Source organism: Biomphalaria glabrata, chromosome 1 (genome assembly GCF_947242115.1).
Source record: "Biomphalaria glabrata chromosome 1, xgBioGlab47.1, whole genome shotgun sequence".
Lineage (NCBI taxonomy): Eukaryota > Metazoa > Mollusca > Gastropoda > Planorbidae > Biomphalaria > Biomphalaria glabrata.
The window spans coordinates 24,737,202-24,752,824 of record NC_074711.1 but is presented as its reverse complement, the minus strand read 5'-3'; the positions used below and the strand labels follow the sequence as shown (position 1 = coordinate 24,752,824).

The 15,623-nt window shown below is 32.8% G+C and overlaps 1 protein-coding gene across 5 annotated transcripts; it reads right to left on the bottom strand.

Moving 5' to 3' along the window:
• Positions 1-1,794: 1,794 nt before the first annotated feature.
• On the bottom strand, positions 1,795-14,097 carry LOC106060046 (NAD-dependent protein deacylase sirtuin-6-like). Of its 5 annotated transcripts, none has more exons than XM_013217787.2 (7): positions 13,984-14,097; positions 11,048-11,261; positions 8,313-8,420; positions 7,898-8,025; positions 7,710-7,795; positions 4,361-4,441; positions 1,795-3,843 (listed from the first exon to the last, which is right to left on the bottom strand). In XM_013217787.2, the coding sequence occupies exons 2-7, from the start codon at positions 11,250-11,252 to the stop codon at positions 3,135-3,137; spliced, it is 1,317 nt and encodes a 438-aa protein (XP_013073241.1). In that variant the 5' UTR covers positions 11,253-11,261; positions 13,984-14,097; the 3' UTR covers positions 1,795-3,134. The 5 variants fall into 5 exon arrangements, with proteins under 5 accessions (XP_013073241.1, XP_013073239.1, XP_013073240.1 ...); XM_013217785.2 differs by having other exon boundaries at positions 13,948-14,077; XM_013217786.2 differs by having other exon boundaries at positions 13,960-14,077.
• Between the last annotated feature and the right edge of the window lie 1,526 nt (positions 14,098-15,623).

The window sequence follows — 15,623 nt, the reverse complement described above, 5'->3', positions numbered from 1 at the left end:
TGAAGAATGTGTTCCAATCATTAGTTTAAGTCGTCATCAAATAGCACGTAGGTCTAATAAGCATATTAAACGGTAGTGAGGGGGGCAATAGGGCCTTTTCAAGTCTAAATACGGCATTATCTAAGTGTCTGTTTTACACGGAGGAGTAAGCTCGGCGCCTTCGACGGAGGTCACGGTAAGCTACAGGAATAGGAACTAAAAGAACCAACGGAAAACCTATAGGCCTATTTGTATTTGTAAATGAACGTGTTATCTCTCTTATTAGTTTACAAACTCTCCAAGGGTGGACTGACACCTGGTGACACAGATTTCAAAAACGTCTCGAATTCTAAAGATTTTCCTAGAAAATTGGCGAGTTCATATAGGCCTACATCTTTGGGGATGAAATACTAACTAATTAGCCATGCACACAATAAAAACTTGTTTTTTTTTATATTTTAAATATAGACCTAACCAGCTTAAAATTACTTTTTCTCTCTGTACTGAATTCCCCCCCCCCTTTTTTTTTTTATCATACATTAGTTTTTGAGAGCGAATAGTGATAGTTGAAAAAAAAAATCATTAGCTTCATAAAAGAGGTATTTGCTATTTGTTACGTATAGCCTACTAATTTTAAAATATAGGTGTAGACCTATATTTACATTAATCTATTCCTATGTGGTCAACACTTTTTCTTCAGAAAATGCTTTCTGTGTAATGCTTTTTAAACCCTTTTCAGAATGTTCTATTTTGTTGCACCTCTACCCATCGATGGCATTTAGCTGAGAGTCATTGAATGGCAGAATTGAAGTCAATGGTTAACAAGCATGACTAGATGCATGACGCGTAGCATCATCTTTTATTAAGTAACGTCTGTATTATATAAGATAAAATAAATTGTTTTGGCAATGTAAACACTAGAGGCGCAGCACATCAGGGATCACTGACGTTTGTCTGTGATTTTATCTTTCTTTACTTCCTTTTATTTAGATGAACTGAAGTAAATAATATACAACTCATGCAAACGTTTTCTTCCATGGTTTAACTTTTGACAAACTGGTAGCCAAGCTAGAAGCGCTTGACCTTAATCTCTATGAAATGAGTGACATGTTAAAATGTGTTTTATTTGGTAGTAAGTCAGTTTCTTGTTTAAATAATACTACATTGAGCCTAAATATATACTGATAAAACAGTGTTAAAAAAAAGACTTACGCTAAATGGAATCAACGCATAATGAATGTTAGTAATTAGCTATCGGTACGATTATTATAGTTGAACAAAATGATTTTTTTATACGTAGCAGTGATGATGAACACCATTTGCGAACTTCACCGCCTGGTGAAGAACAAAGGTGACTAACTCAGCTAAAAAAGCATCTCTAAATCTATAAGCGAATTTATTAAGGTGAATTAAGCTTGTAAGATATTCATCGATCAAGGCTTTGGTGACCCGAAATGATCAATCTAATCATTGATAAACATTATCTCCTTCTGAACAGTCTTTTTTTTTAAGCTACCACAGAAGGAATAAAATTATTCTGCTCAATGGCAACACTATAGCTGATGTTTTAAATAATAATGCCTTTTATAAATATAATTATATCTGCCAATTTCATTTCATCTAGACAAGACATATTTTTAAATTTTTTGTTTTATAATTCCAATAGTATTGATTTGTAGCTTATAAGTCAACTGCCAGTACACTGTTTAATGCATCTCTTCAGATCTATGAGTTGTGCTTAAAAAGAACTTTTTTTTACACACATGAATCAAATATTTCAAATACATTTTTAATTTACTTAAAAGACAAGATATATTGAGTTTTTATTTTTAATTCATACTGGTAATAAATTAAAAGTTAGAGGAGGTCTATTAAAATATTTAGGCTAAGATCATATATTTAAAATACCACTAGACTTTACATTTTGCAAGAGGTAGTGGATAGACATTAGGAAATCAAATTGAAAGGCTGATTAATACATACATATAAAAAATGATGCTCACTTTCAACAGTAAGATACAATTTACAAAAATTACATCAACTCACTCAGCCATCTATCTATCTGGTAAAATTTTGTATGGCCTATAAGTTATTTATCTCCCACACCCATTCTCAGATCAAGTTAAAGCTTTGCAAATTTATTCATTGGTCTAGACAAGACATGAATCAAGACATTAACCAATTCTGTCCATTAATTACTGGTAATAAATTATTTAGTTTTAATACCAACAAGGGAAATGAATCCTTCAGTACTCACAGATATGGCTAAATGTTAGTTTTCATCCCCTTAGATAACTGAACACATTATTTCTCCAACACCCATTGTCAGATTAGGTTGAAACTTAAAAAAAAATATTAATTGTACCTAACAAATGATGAATCAATAAAAAAAATAAACCAACTAATTAATTATTTTGTTTGATATTGAATTAGAGAAATAACTTCTACATTATTGATATATATCTATATATTTGTACAGGTAGTATTCATCCCTAAGATAAGCTTTGTTTTTTAAAAAAGATTTTTTAAATTTTGTTTGGTACATTTTAAACGAAGTGTTTTTTTTTTTAGTGATAAATATTAAAGGAAATATAAGAATTAAATCTGTATGGGAAGCTTTCACAGACTTTACATAATACAAAATAATACAAAAGTAAAGAAAAGAAAATTTGGGAAAAAAAAAGAAAATGAGATGTTACATCAGACATTATAACTCTACTAAGTAGGTTATTGGTGTTAACAAGAAAAAAACAAGGATAAATATTATAATAGGTGAACTCTAGAGTGTTCACACAATGTTACCATCTCTTTAAAAAACACTGTATAATTGTTATTATAGTAGATTATAATAAATAGTAATTTAATAACTTCTAATAGAATTATTTAGTAGACCTCTCTATTCTTTTCACAGCATAGCTAAAGTAATATTTGTTTTTATTTTTTTATAAAATGAGTTTAACATTGTTTTTCTCAGTGACAAAAAAAAAAGTTAAGCAAATTCAACAGTTAATAAAATTACTCCTACAATAAAATAACTGACAAAAAAAGTATTTTATTAAAATAATTATTATCAATACTAACAACATAAAATTGTATATCCTCAACAAATATTGATCCTAGTGTAAAATCTTGTTTAGTCAGTCACTTATTAGTGGCTATGTCATTAAAACTGCATCACTCACTTGTAAAATATGCTCACCAAACAAATGTAGACTTTCAGGCTTGGAGTTGCCAGTTTTGGAAATTTTTATTGAAGAATCTATTGAATTATGCATTTTATTTTCAAAACTTTCACCAATCACTTCTTTATTTTTAGAACTAATTAACTCCTTTGACACACAATGCAGGATATCTAAATTTGTTTCTTCCTTTGTATTGTTTTCATTTTTTGTGTTTGAATTTTTGTTTTCTCCATCTTCCTTTGTTTCCTCTTTAATTTTATTTTCTGCATTTACAGTAGAGCCATTTGTTATCTCCCCTACATCTAATTTTATTCTCTTCACTTCCAATTCAGACTCATCTTCTAAGTTACATGCCAACTCATATTTTAATTTAAAATCTGTTTTACTACAGAATTGGTCAGCACTGACTCCTAATTCTTTTTCTGACTCGAAAGTATGTATTGATTTTAGACAGACTGATGGGCCAGTGTATTGAGGTATTTCAACTTTCAAAGCTTCACAAAGCTGTTTCATCACGTCATCAACATATGCAGAGATTTTCATGTCAGCTTTTTTATCATGTTTTGTTGGCTGTAGGTTAATGATGACTAGCTTGCCACCGTTTTTTTTGGTAAGTAATGGAATATTTCCACTTGGTACTATCTGCAGTGATGTCCCAAGACAAATGCTGAGGTCAGATTTCCTGTAATATATATAGAAATAGTAACTCATTAAGCTAATGTACTAATGCTAAATACAAATATTAGAAGCAAGATATTCACAGAGATTCCATCAAATTGTAAAATAAAAACAATATAGGGAAAATTTAACTATGGGATAGTGGTAGAATCTTTTCTCTGAAACTAATTTTTGAAATAAGTCACATAAAACATGATTTCCCTTTCAATTTAAAATCAATTAAGTAAGTTGAAAGTAATTATCTTTCATGGTAGGAAATATTAGAAATATTAATTTGATCTATCATTCTGATATATTTAGTTAACATAACTATTTTAGAATAATTTTACTTTAAATACTTAACAAATTCAGATCTTAGGATCTGTTTAAGAAAAAAAATGTTTTTTCCCAATCATGTCAAGGCCAAAAAGTAAGTTAAGTTAAGTAAGTTAAGTAACCAGGAAGTAATGCAAAACAGAAGCTAGATGAAACAAAATCAATCTAATGAATTGTATTTAGAATTCCTTCCTTTTTTTATTTACCTGCACTGTTCAAAGGCTGACTCCAGATCTCTTTCTGGGAGAGAATCTTCCCAATCAAGTATTGTATCAATTAACTTTCCCCTGTAAACAAAAAAAAAAAGCATGAAATATAGGAAAAATATTTTTTTTAAATAATAAAAACCTTCCTAAATTAAAATGAATTTTTTAAATGTAAAATAAATACAATTTTACAAATGTAAAAAAACTTTGTTGAGAATTCTTCTTTAATCTACATGAAAATACATGTTCAAATTTGATTTTTTATTTAGTTGTGATTACTTTAGATGTCAATAATGTGATGAATAATTGTATACATTAAGTTTTATCACAATTATTTAACTATTCTAGTCCTATCACTATCATACCCACTGCAGTTTTGCTCATCTTACTAAGCTAAGGTAGGTAACAAATAGAGTGGTATTACAAAATATAAAAAAGAACATTAAACAACATCTAATAATAACAATAAATGCTTTTTAAAAAACAAAAAAGAGAAATGGATGACCTTTATAACCATATATAATTTCAATAGGTTTTACACAATTTAAACAATAAAAATGTTGTAAAGACAAATATGTGTTCAAGTGCCTAGATCCAATGTTTATTTCACTATCTCTCTCAAAATTGGACTAGATCTAGTGCTCAATAGTCATGATTAGTATCTTTATCAGTTTCATCTTCATTATCAGCTGTACTTAGTACATCATTAGCAATAAAGAGCCTAAAAAATCGAAAGGTCCCAGTGCAGCAAAGGAAAAATTAAAAATCATCCAACTTTGAAAGTCCATAGAAATTGAAGCATAAGTCCTAAAAACATAATTTTTTTAAAAATATCTATATTTCTACTTTTTAATAACACTACTTGTGACAAGTCAAAAGCTTGCTGTCAGAGTCGCTCAAACTTATCACAGCATTAATTATCATTTATTTATTTTATTTTAATGATTTCCCCGTTCTATCCCCAATTTCTTCACCCACCCCACCTTTCCTCTCCAGGCTAGACTTAGTTCACCACCTTGGAGGCCGCATTCTTTTCACTTATCTCCCTTTGATCAGGGAAAGATAAACACACAGTCTCTTTGGTTTTATCCGCCTGATGTCTGAAGGCCGCAGTTGACACCACCTTGGGTGGAATGCAAGTCAATCTTCCTTACCCCCCTCTCTCTTTGATCAAAGAGATTACTCGGGTCAACACGCCTCTTGACACTCCAAGGTACGACTCCCATCTCGAGTCAAATTCATCCACGTGAGAGATATTCTTTGGTCAATCCCATTTTCTGTTTCCATCCACCTTTTTCCAGGCCTATATAAGGTAAAATAAGGCGGAACAGACACTCTCTCATTTCTCATTCTAAGCTGAGCATTCGAGTCTGGATTACTTCATTTATTCTTACTCTTAGAGGAATACCTGGTGGTAAGCCGAACTTAATCACAGTTCCATCTTAATTACTTTGTGCATATTTATCACTGGATTTTATCATGTGTATTTATTATTTCATTTATATTTAATTAGTGCATTGTGTATTTCTCACTGTCGTAAGTAGAAAACATAAACATGGCATATTTATATATTTATGTATTGCATTAATCTATTAATGCTACGTTGCTCAATTTATCGTTGATGCAACCATGTATGTATTTGTACATCTTATTTTATTTCCTTTATCTCGGCTGACCGCCTTGATAATTTTACTAGCACACTAATACTGCGCTTAGAAAAGAGATATGAATTATCTCCCCTGTAGTCATTCTACTTTGGCAAGAGTTGCGCCCCTTGAACGGACGCTCTCCCCATTCGAACACTCCATTGTTCTCGGCTGACGGTCGTATGTAAACAAACCGTCATGGTCGCTGACCACCGCCCATTCCCCCCCCCTTTTCTCTTCCAATTTATGTTGTTTATTTGAGATTATTATTTCACCTGTTATGTACATTTTTATATTGCCATCTATTTTCCAAATGCCATTTGTCATCATCTCCCATTGTGCTCAAAAGCAATTTTACCAATCTGACGAATGCACCTCAGTCGAGGGCATCGACAAGATGCATGAGAGACATGTCCTAACTTGTCTTTATTTATACGCAGCCTCCCTCAGGTCTGCCTATTTATTTGGCTTTATCTGCCTAGTCAACTGCCTGTTGCCTTTGTACTTAGTGCTAATCAGCACTGCACTACTGCCTATTTATCGGATCACTTGCCTATTTGCTATTGAGTATCATCTACTGCCTACGTGGATCTACTCAACTCTACTACTTGGCGCTATGGGCTCTACTTGCCTGCCTATTCGACAGCCCACCTGTCAACCTATTAGGTACGACGTCCCTATAGACCCAGAATCTGTGCGAGACGTCATAGCTACGCCAAACCCTCCACAACTCACTGGACTTATCCTGCTAACTATGCTGCCCACGGCAGATCCGCTCTGCCCGCAGTACACTTGTGCCCATGGTAGCCGGCCACCCGCCCTAGTGTGCCCACTACAGATATCAGAACTTTGGATTGAGACTCCGCAAGAGCTGTATCACTGTCGTCCCTCTACCCGCTAGAGCCGCACCTCCAGCTGCAGAACCTCAAGCTAGGACACAGCCAGCTGTGACCCAAGCAGAACAACCAGCTAAGTTCAGAAGACAAAGTGACATACTCTCTTATTAAGTGCAAGAGTGATGATTAAATATAGCATTGATTAGAGATAGATGCAAGCCCTTCCCCTTTTTATTCTTATATGTAAATATTTATGTAAATAAATATTCTTCATTTTTAACTTTGTATCTCTCTTTCATTGCTTGTCTCGTTGCGTACCTGCTCCCGATTTATATGCTGACGGGTTGGTGTGTGATAGCTTTCAAAAATAATCATCCCCTAGAGATTAAACACGCCAAACACACGTCACTTTCGCTAACCTGTCACACTACTGTTACGCAGGAAAATGAGAGCTTTATTTGGGCACATTTGATCGCAAGTGATTGGGTTAAAAAAAAATGTATCAACAACTTTTAGCCATTCCCTGATGTGGCTTAATATGTTATACTTGCATCAAAGATTTTGAAATAAATGCTTGCAAAAAACTACACAATAGATAATCAAAGTGTGATAGGCAAAGCACACAAGTCCTTTTCAACACCAACCATCCACAATACAATATGCACTAAAACAGCCCTGAAGCAAGGTATCCTCACATGGGATCATACAAGGTAATAAATCAGTGCATGGGATAAAACACACACACAATATTTATTACATTGTCTGAATCCACTAATAAATTGAAATATTCCAATAAATGTCCATGTTATAACATTCTAAACCTGAAAAGTTTGGTTTTCACCCTGTATAATCTAAATATTAGTCAACCTGCATGTTCCTCGAGATTTTTTTTGTGAACAAGATCCTCCAGTTAAATTTCGTGCCATGGTTGGTACTGAATGCTCCCTGATGTACTGTAAAGCAGAAAATTTCATATCTTAAAATATTTAAAAAAATTATCACCTATAAAGATGAAAATAGATGTATCAATAACAATGTTTACAAACATATTATACCTGGTGACCACATTTGTTGCATTCTTCAATAAACATATTACCATGTAGTTCTGATAAACGATTTCGTGGAAAGCCTGATCTAATATGTAAGCCATCAATGTTTTGACTGATCACATACTTCACTATACCTAAGAATATACAAAAAAAAAAGACAAAAGAGTAATGTATAAAAATACAGTAACACTTTTTGCTTTTCTAGATGTACATATATAATTTTTTTCTTTTTTGAAGCTTGTGTACTACTGGAATACACAATCAAAACATTAAATTTAATTTTTAAGGTTTTCAGCTTAAAATAAAACTTTTTAAAAGCTAATTTTTTTAAGGAATGGTCTAAAATCTATAGATTTCTTTACAAAACATGTTTACTTTTTTTTTTCTATGTTACAAATATTACTGTTAAAAATATGTTAACCAGCTTTTTCAAGAGCCACAATTGCCATGTGAGTAGCTGTTGGTATAGCTGAATCAAATGTGACACTCATTTGAGGGGCTTCTCCTTTCTCCTCTAATGTCCATACTCCTGAAATGAGATGCCTATTTATAGTTGTTTATTTTTAACATTCAAATAGACTTAAATTAACTAAACGAAATATAAGTGTTTAAAGTGAAATTCACACTTGATGCTTTTTTTTTTCATTTTTAACTATTTAGTGCATTTTAATACAAGCAGTGTCGTTTTAATTTTATTTACTATTTATTGTTTTAGCCTTTTTAGTAATTAAACTTATATAACTTTTGCAGAAGATATTGAGCTCATTGGAGAAAATGAGGATCAGGTAGAAGATCTTACTTCAAAACCGGATGCTGCAGCTAAAGCAGTTGGAAAGGAAATCTGTGTTGATAAGAGCAAAATACTAGTTTGTGGTGGCGATAGTATGAGATGTTGCATACTGATGAATGGCCAAACATTAGAAGAGAAGCTGACTCATTTAAATACCTAGGGTCAAACAAAACTAGAGATGGAGGATCAATGATAGAGTTTGCAATGAGCGAATTGTAGAAAATCTGGAAGGGTAACATCAGTCTGGGTTGGGTTAATACGTAATTGCCCCAAAAATAAGGCATTTAATGATTCTTATAAATTATATAACATGTTTCACTCGTATTAAAATGGATCATTTGACGAACTTTATATATGAGCAGAATAATGCTATATACGCCTTTTTTTTTTTTTTAAATAAATAATCTTGATCATGAAAGTAAGTATTTTTTCTAAAATAAAATTAGAAAAATTTGCTAATTTTCTGTGTCAAGAACACTTTAAAGAAACTTCCAAAGTGTGAGATTATTTGGTAATATTAACCATTAACTCCCTATACATGGAGTCCAAACCTATGCTGCCTTGTGTCTTGCATTGTATCTGACTCCAATTATGGGAAAAGCTTCTATAGTTAAAATCAATAGAAAAAGTCAGGAACCAATGACCCATGAGACAGTTTGAAACACAAATTACTGCATTATGACAGATTCTGCTTTTCTCAAACTTTAGAACTTTTGACATTTCTTTCAACTTAACTGTGTGGAGAGTGGAACTGCTATGTGTCTGACAAATTTGTTTTGTTTTTTTGTTTTTACATGTTTCGGATGTTCCTTCAGAGTTGAAGATAGTTTACTTCCTAGTCCAAAACTCCCGCAGGACGACGGGGGATGGGAGCGGGCAGGGTTTGAACCCTCGACAAATCTGAACGACAGTCCAGCGCGCAAACCGCACGACCAGGCAGCCATCCTAGGCCTTATCTCAAAAAAAGATAGGGCTATTTCATCCCAAGAGGAAAAGCTTTATAAGATGATACATTGAATGATGGATTTGCTTTATGTTGAGGAAATGTGAAGTGGAAAAGAATACAGAATATGCTGTAAAATAAGCATTAGAACCATATTGCAAATTAGAATAGAATCTTAATATATATAAGCAAAAGCCATGATTCACTCATTACTAATTCTCCAACTTTCGGTGGACGAAATAATAAAAAATTTTGCCTGTTACTACTTACCTTTGGTCTATGACAATTAAGATATTTTCATGATGAAAGTCACAGTGGTTAAAATAAAGAAAAACATTTTTATTCGCAATTTTGACCCAAGAAATTTTTTTAAAGCTGACATATAGAAAAGTACAAGATAATAAATCCGTTTTTATGCAATTTTTGTTTGTGCGTAATTTTCTCTGATATTAATAACACTCAATAAGCTCAGTTGATAGAGAATCAGACTTTAAATCTGAGGGTCATGGGAACAAGTCCCTAATCATGTGATAACTTATTTATATTATTAATTTTTTTTTTAAATGAAATTTTTCACACAATTCAATTTTAATAATTCGATCTACATAAAAGTTGTAACAGAATTTATAATCTTTATTTTAAGATGATTTTTAATACTTGATTAAAAAATTAATGTTTGAAAGCATCAAAGAGCCTTTCAAATATTTTGTTAAAAAGCTGAAAAGTCAAAGAATGGGACTATTTTCTAGGGTGTAGAGTGGAGCAGGGAATAAGTGATATTGGTAATTGAATTCATTGGCAAAAATTTATGTTTTGGAGGAATACGTAGCATTATAAAATTGGACATGCCAATTAGATGTAACAAATACTAAAATTCAAGAGTATTGAGGATCGGCTGGGATGGGAGGGAGTGATATAGAATTCACAGGCCAGAAGTGAGTGTGTTTGGGAGGGCAATTTAAAGAAGGTCATTCCAATAAATGTAACATATATTACAATACATTGGCCAAAAGGGCTTGTTGAAATGTGACGAATTTTAAAGTGGAAAAAAAAGCTAAGGGTACAGCCAAAGTATCATGTGAGCATTTGAAGGATGTAATAAGAAAAAAAAACCCAGGCCAAAAAAATACCACAGAGCCTATCAAATATTTTGAATTAGAACTGAAAAGCAGAAGAATCTTATAATCTTATCTTATAAAATACAGACTTTACTTAAAAAAGATGATTATGTCCAATGTGTGTTCTTAGGTCAATCTAGTCATGCATGTTAATCAATGACTTAAATTCTATCAAGTCATTGGTCTTCCTGGCTGACTCAGGCCACTCATTTATAATTTATGTTTTAAATGTTATGAATGTAATAAAGTTGCATATAAATATATATATATATAGAGAGAGAGAGAAAGGTTATATTATTAGATACCTTTTGGACCTCTAAAATCAGGTATGCCTGCAGATGTGCTTATACCAGCACCAGTGTGAATAACAATATGTTTACTTTTTTGCACTAAATCAATCAGCTGCTTTATTTTTCCAGTTAATTCTTCTGGTCCTTCCAATTTTTCTGGCAAACCACATTTTCCTTTGTGTTCATAAGGAGACAGTCCTGATGCATAATTAACAGACATACTCTAAACCTAAAAAAAAAATTAGGATGCTGATTAACAGATCGATTCTTGATCTATAATAATATATCAAGCTACTATAAATATAGTGTAACAATAGTGTTAGTAAAATTGTTATAAAAGCTTAGTCACAGGTTTAGTGTAATAGTGCCTATAGTTATAGTTACACTATAGTATAATAATAATAGTAATACTGTATACTTATACATAATTATACAGTAATACAGTGTATACTAGATAATAGATTCTAGATCTAGAGATATATATTATCTAAATATAGAGTTGAAGCTAGGTGCTGAAACAAATGTGATACATATATATTAAACATAAATGAATAACAGCACCAGTGACCAAGTTTTTAAGAGAGAAAGAAGTGAATTAAATGCTACGAAAACAAGGGACTGTGCCAACCAAGGCTTGAACCAGTGACCCTAGCGATAACGCACTAAGCGAACTTAACCTCTAGACCAGTGATGCTCAACCTTATGCGGCCGGCGGGCCATTTTAGTCTCCAACACTCGTGTTGCGGGCCACATCAACAAAAAGGTAAAAAAAAAAAAAGGGAAATTATTAGGGAAATAGACAATAAACCATGTTTATTAGAAACCCATGAGTCTAGTATTTACATTAATTTATTAGAAGATTATCCTAAACAACTTTTAAATATTCAGCTGCGTAGATGAGACACCAAGTCGAAGCAATGCATCGAGATGTTCGCCCATGTGACGATAACGTAACATGGGTTTCAAACAATTCATCACTGAAAGGGTTTGTCCTCACTAATAATTGCTTGTAATTATTGTGATCATCCGTGAAGCTTATTTTTGGAGACTTAGAAAATTTTCATCAAGCAACACGGATTACAAATCAATTATCTGCATCCTTTGAAATTTGTCCAGCAGGGATGTTCTAGTTTTGTAAGCTCTGTCTGTGCACTTCATACATTGTCCGCAGAGGGATTTTAGAAACGACGAATCAGTTTAGTCTGAACATTATCATCAGATGGTCCAGACTGAACATCTAGCCACATTGATTTGTAGGTGAACGAAACCACAGAGGCTCGGTTCCATTTGACTTGACAACTTTTCTAATAACTTTTGCTGTCAACCATAGGCCTACATGTGCACCATCAGTAGTCACACACTAATTTCTAGAAGGGAGAAAGAGTCTCTGTGATGGTTGAAACTTCTTTGACAGGTGATTTCATGCATGATCCTAATAGCTACAACTAATCTGATATCAAGACTACTGTTTTTATCGTGAATAAATACAAAAATTTTGAGAGATATCAGACATGTCGTGAGACTCGTCAGCGGTTACAGAAAATAGCCTTACAGCCGACTCATTTTGTTCTCTTTTATGTAAATATTCTAAATTCTTCAGTCTAGGTCACTCTAGGTGTCATTTTACAATCTCGTCAGAAACCAAGAATGCTGCATGATTTATTTGTGTGATTTCATAAATCTGTTTAATTTTATGTTCTTTAAAAAGAGCCACTCTTTCTTTGAAAAAAAAATTGTACCTTAACGTAGGGTAAGATATTTTTAAACGTTTCTTTGTGGACAGTGGATTTTATACATTTTATGCCGACGTTTTGGCGGGCCGGATAGAACCACGTCAATTTTGGGCATCACTGCTCTAGACCATCAGAATGTCCAAAATAACATTCTTCTGGTCCAGAGTCATTTCTCCCGTATGAAAATTACCACCCCAGTGGTCAATGGTCACATGCCCTAGCTAGTCCCTCCCCCCACATCACAGCAGAGGTTGAGTTCGCTTAGTGCATTATCGCTAGGCGGTGTTGTCGATTCCAGGGTCACTGGTTCGAGCCTTGGTCGGCGCAGTCCCCTGTTTTCTAGCATTTAATTTACTACTTTCTCTCTTAAAAACTTGGTCCATGGTGCTGCTATTCATTTATGTTTAATATATGTATGTATCTATTTATCTAGTCAAGTAAGTTACTGTACTAGACTAATGTAGCTGTAGTAATAGATCTAGTAATAGTGTAGTAAGTGTAGTTGTCTACTAGTTGTAAGTGATAGACTAGGTGACTACTCTAGTTCAGGTATACTATCATCACCCTGTATTATTAAACTGTATGTTGTACTGTAAATGTATTGATGTGATAATAATATCTAATTGAGTAATTCTATATAATATAGATCTACAAGACACTACTGACACTAGGGTAGCTAGATCTATATAGATTCGGATCATTCACGTCAGTCAGAGTCTAGTAAAGTAGTGTCTATTAATACTATTATTATTAACTTAGGCTTAGACTGTCTTCTTAGATTAGACCGACTTACTTAGTTAATAACTACTTTCAACTTTGTCTTTATAGTAAGTTTATAACTTTATTATAGTTTATTAACAAAAAAAAACGAAAAAAACTCAAACTGAGTCAAACTCAAAAACAAATTGTGTAGATCTATATATTGAATATTCTAGATTCCTAGATGATGTGAGCAGATCTAGATTGTATATAATCTATTAATTAGTTAAATTAGTATAATAATTATAATGACATTATTCAAAATTATTGTCATTATAAATTATAATAAATCATTATTATTAATATTAATTTAATTATAATAATCATAATGATGCAAATGCTAGCTTAGCTAGAATCCTAGATCTATTCATCAAGAATAATCTAGATTTATAAAAAAAAATCTAGATCGAGAAAATCTAATACGTTGAAGTTTACTGTTTACAATAATATCTTCTCTACTTAGCACTTAGTGTACTAGATCTAGATCTAGATTCTAAATCTAGAATCTCTAGATGTAGAAAATGTAGACCCAGGCCAGGGTAGTCAGGGTAAGTAACTCTATTTTACTTGGCCTTGATTTAGAATTGATCACATTTTTTAAATTATTATTTTATAGTTCAGTGCCTGAGCCTGTGTGAGAAGATGTGTGACATACGTGATATAATATTGAATATTGAAATACATGATACAGGCGTGACGGGTTCTGTGTGTTAAAGTTTATAAAAACAAATAATAAATAAAGACAAATAATCTTATAAAAACAAAATGAAATGTAAGTTTAACTATATTATTTTTGTGTGTCAGGGTGGTTAAAAAAAAAGAATTCTTGAGTGAGAGAGCGTTACGACGTTAGAGTGATAACAACAAAAAGGGGTGTGTGAAACTAGTCCTGAACAGTGGAACCCACAACCCAGTGCAAGTCTGGGACGAATCGGAGAGGTCAGTGGAGTGTGATAGAGCGGCACAAGAGTTGATAAGGCGGTATGGTTGTAAACGGTTAAACATTTGTAGCTACATTCAATGTTTCGAGTTGCCAATTGTACAGTATTGGCTGTCATTTATTGAACATTAAACTGTTAGGCCTACGTTACTTTGGACCTGAATTGTCAGGTTCTTTGAATTGGTTGTGTTGTGTGGTGCATTTTTTTTTAGAGAGCCTGGATAATGAGTGTCGTTACAATATAATCGTTATATATAGGGTTAAAAAATTATAATTATTATATATTTTGTATTTTTGAAAATATCTATGGCTAGGTAGGCCCTACCTTAAAAAATGTAGTTGGTATAACTATATAGATATTTTTATTCTCTAAGTCTTATTATAACAAATTGGCTTTCAATGATTTTTTCAATTTTTTATTCACAAAAAACCGAGTGTTAGTATTCTTTATCCAATTTCACAATGTTGCTTAGCATGGGCTTAGCCAGGGGGCGGGGGGGAGGTTGGGGTTCACGGACTTTAGTTACTGATTTTTTGCTTTGATTTTGTTTATTTTAGGTGAGATTTTAATACTAAACCATCACTTGCCCCAGCGCAGCCAAGGGGGTTTCGAGTTTAAAACCCCCTACCAGGGGATTTTGAGCCTCAAACCCAATAGCAGGGGGTTTGAGTTTAAAACCCCTATCAGGGGGTTTTGAGTTCAGGGGGTTTTGAGTTCAAAACCCCTATCAGGGGGTTTTGAGTTTAAAACCCCCCTACCAGGGGTTTTTGCAGTTAAATCCCTCTCTTCTAAAAACAAAACAAAAACAAAAAAAGCAAACGACAATCCCCAAATTCCAAGAGCACAGTTAAGAAAGATTTTGATTTTATAAACCCCTATTCGATATAAAAGATGCAAATTACACACTCAAAATTCTATGAGCGTAGCCAAAGGGTTTTGAGTCCCCCCCCCCCCCGCTTCATTAGGGTTTGAAGCTAAAAAATACCTCTTCAATATAAAAAAAAGGAAATTACGCACTCAAAATGTTATGAGCGTAGGTAAATGGGTTTCGACTCAGTTTTAAGTTGAAACCCCTTTCAGCGGGGTTTGAAGGTAAAAAATACCTCTTTAATATTAAAAACAAAGCAAATTATACACTCAAAATTCTATGAGTGTAGG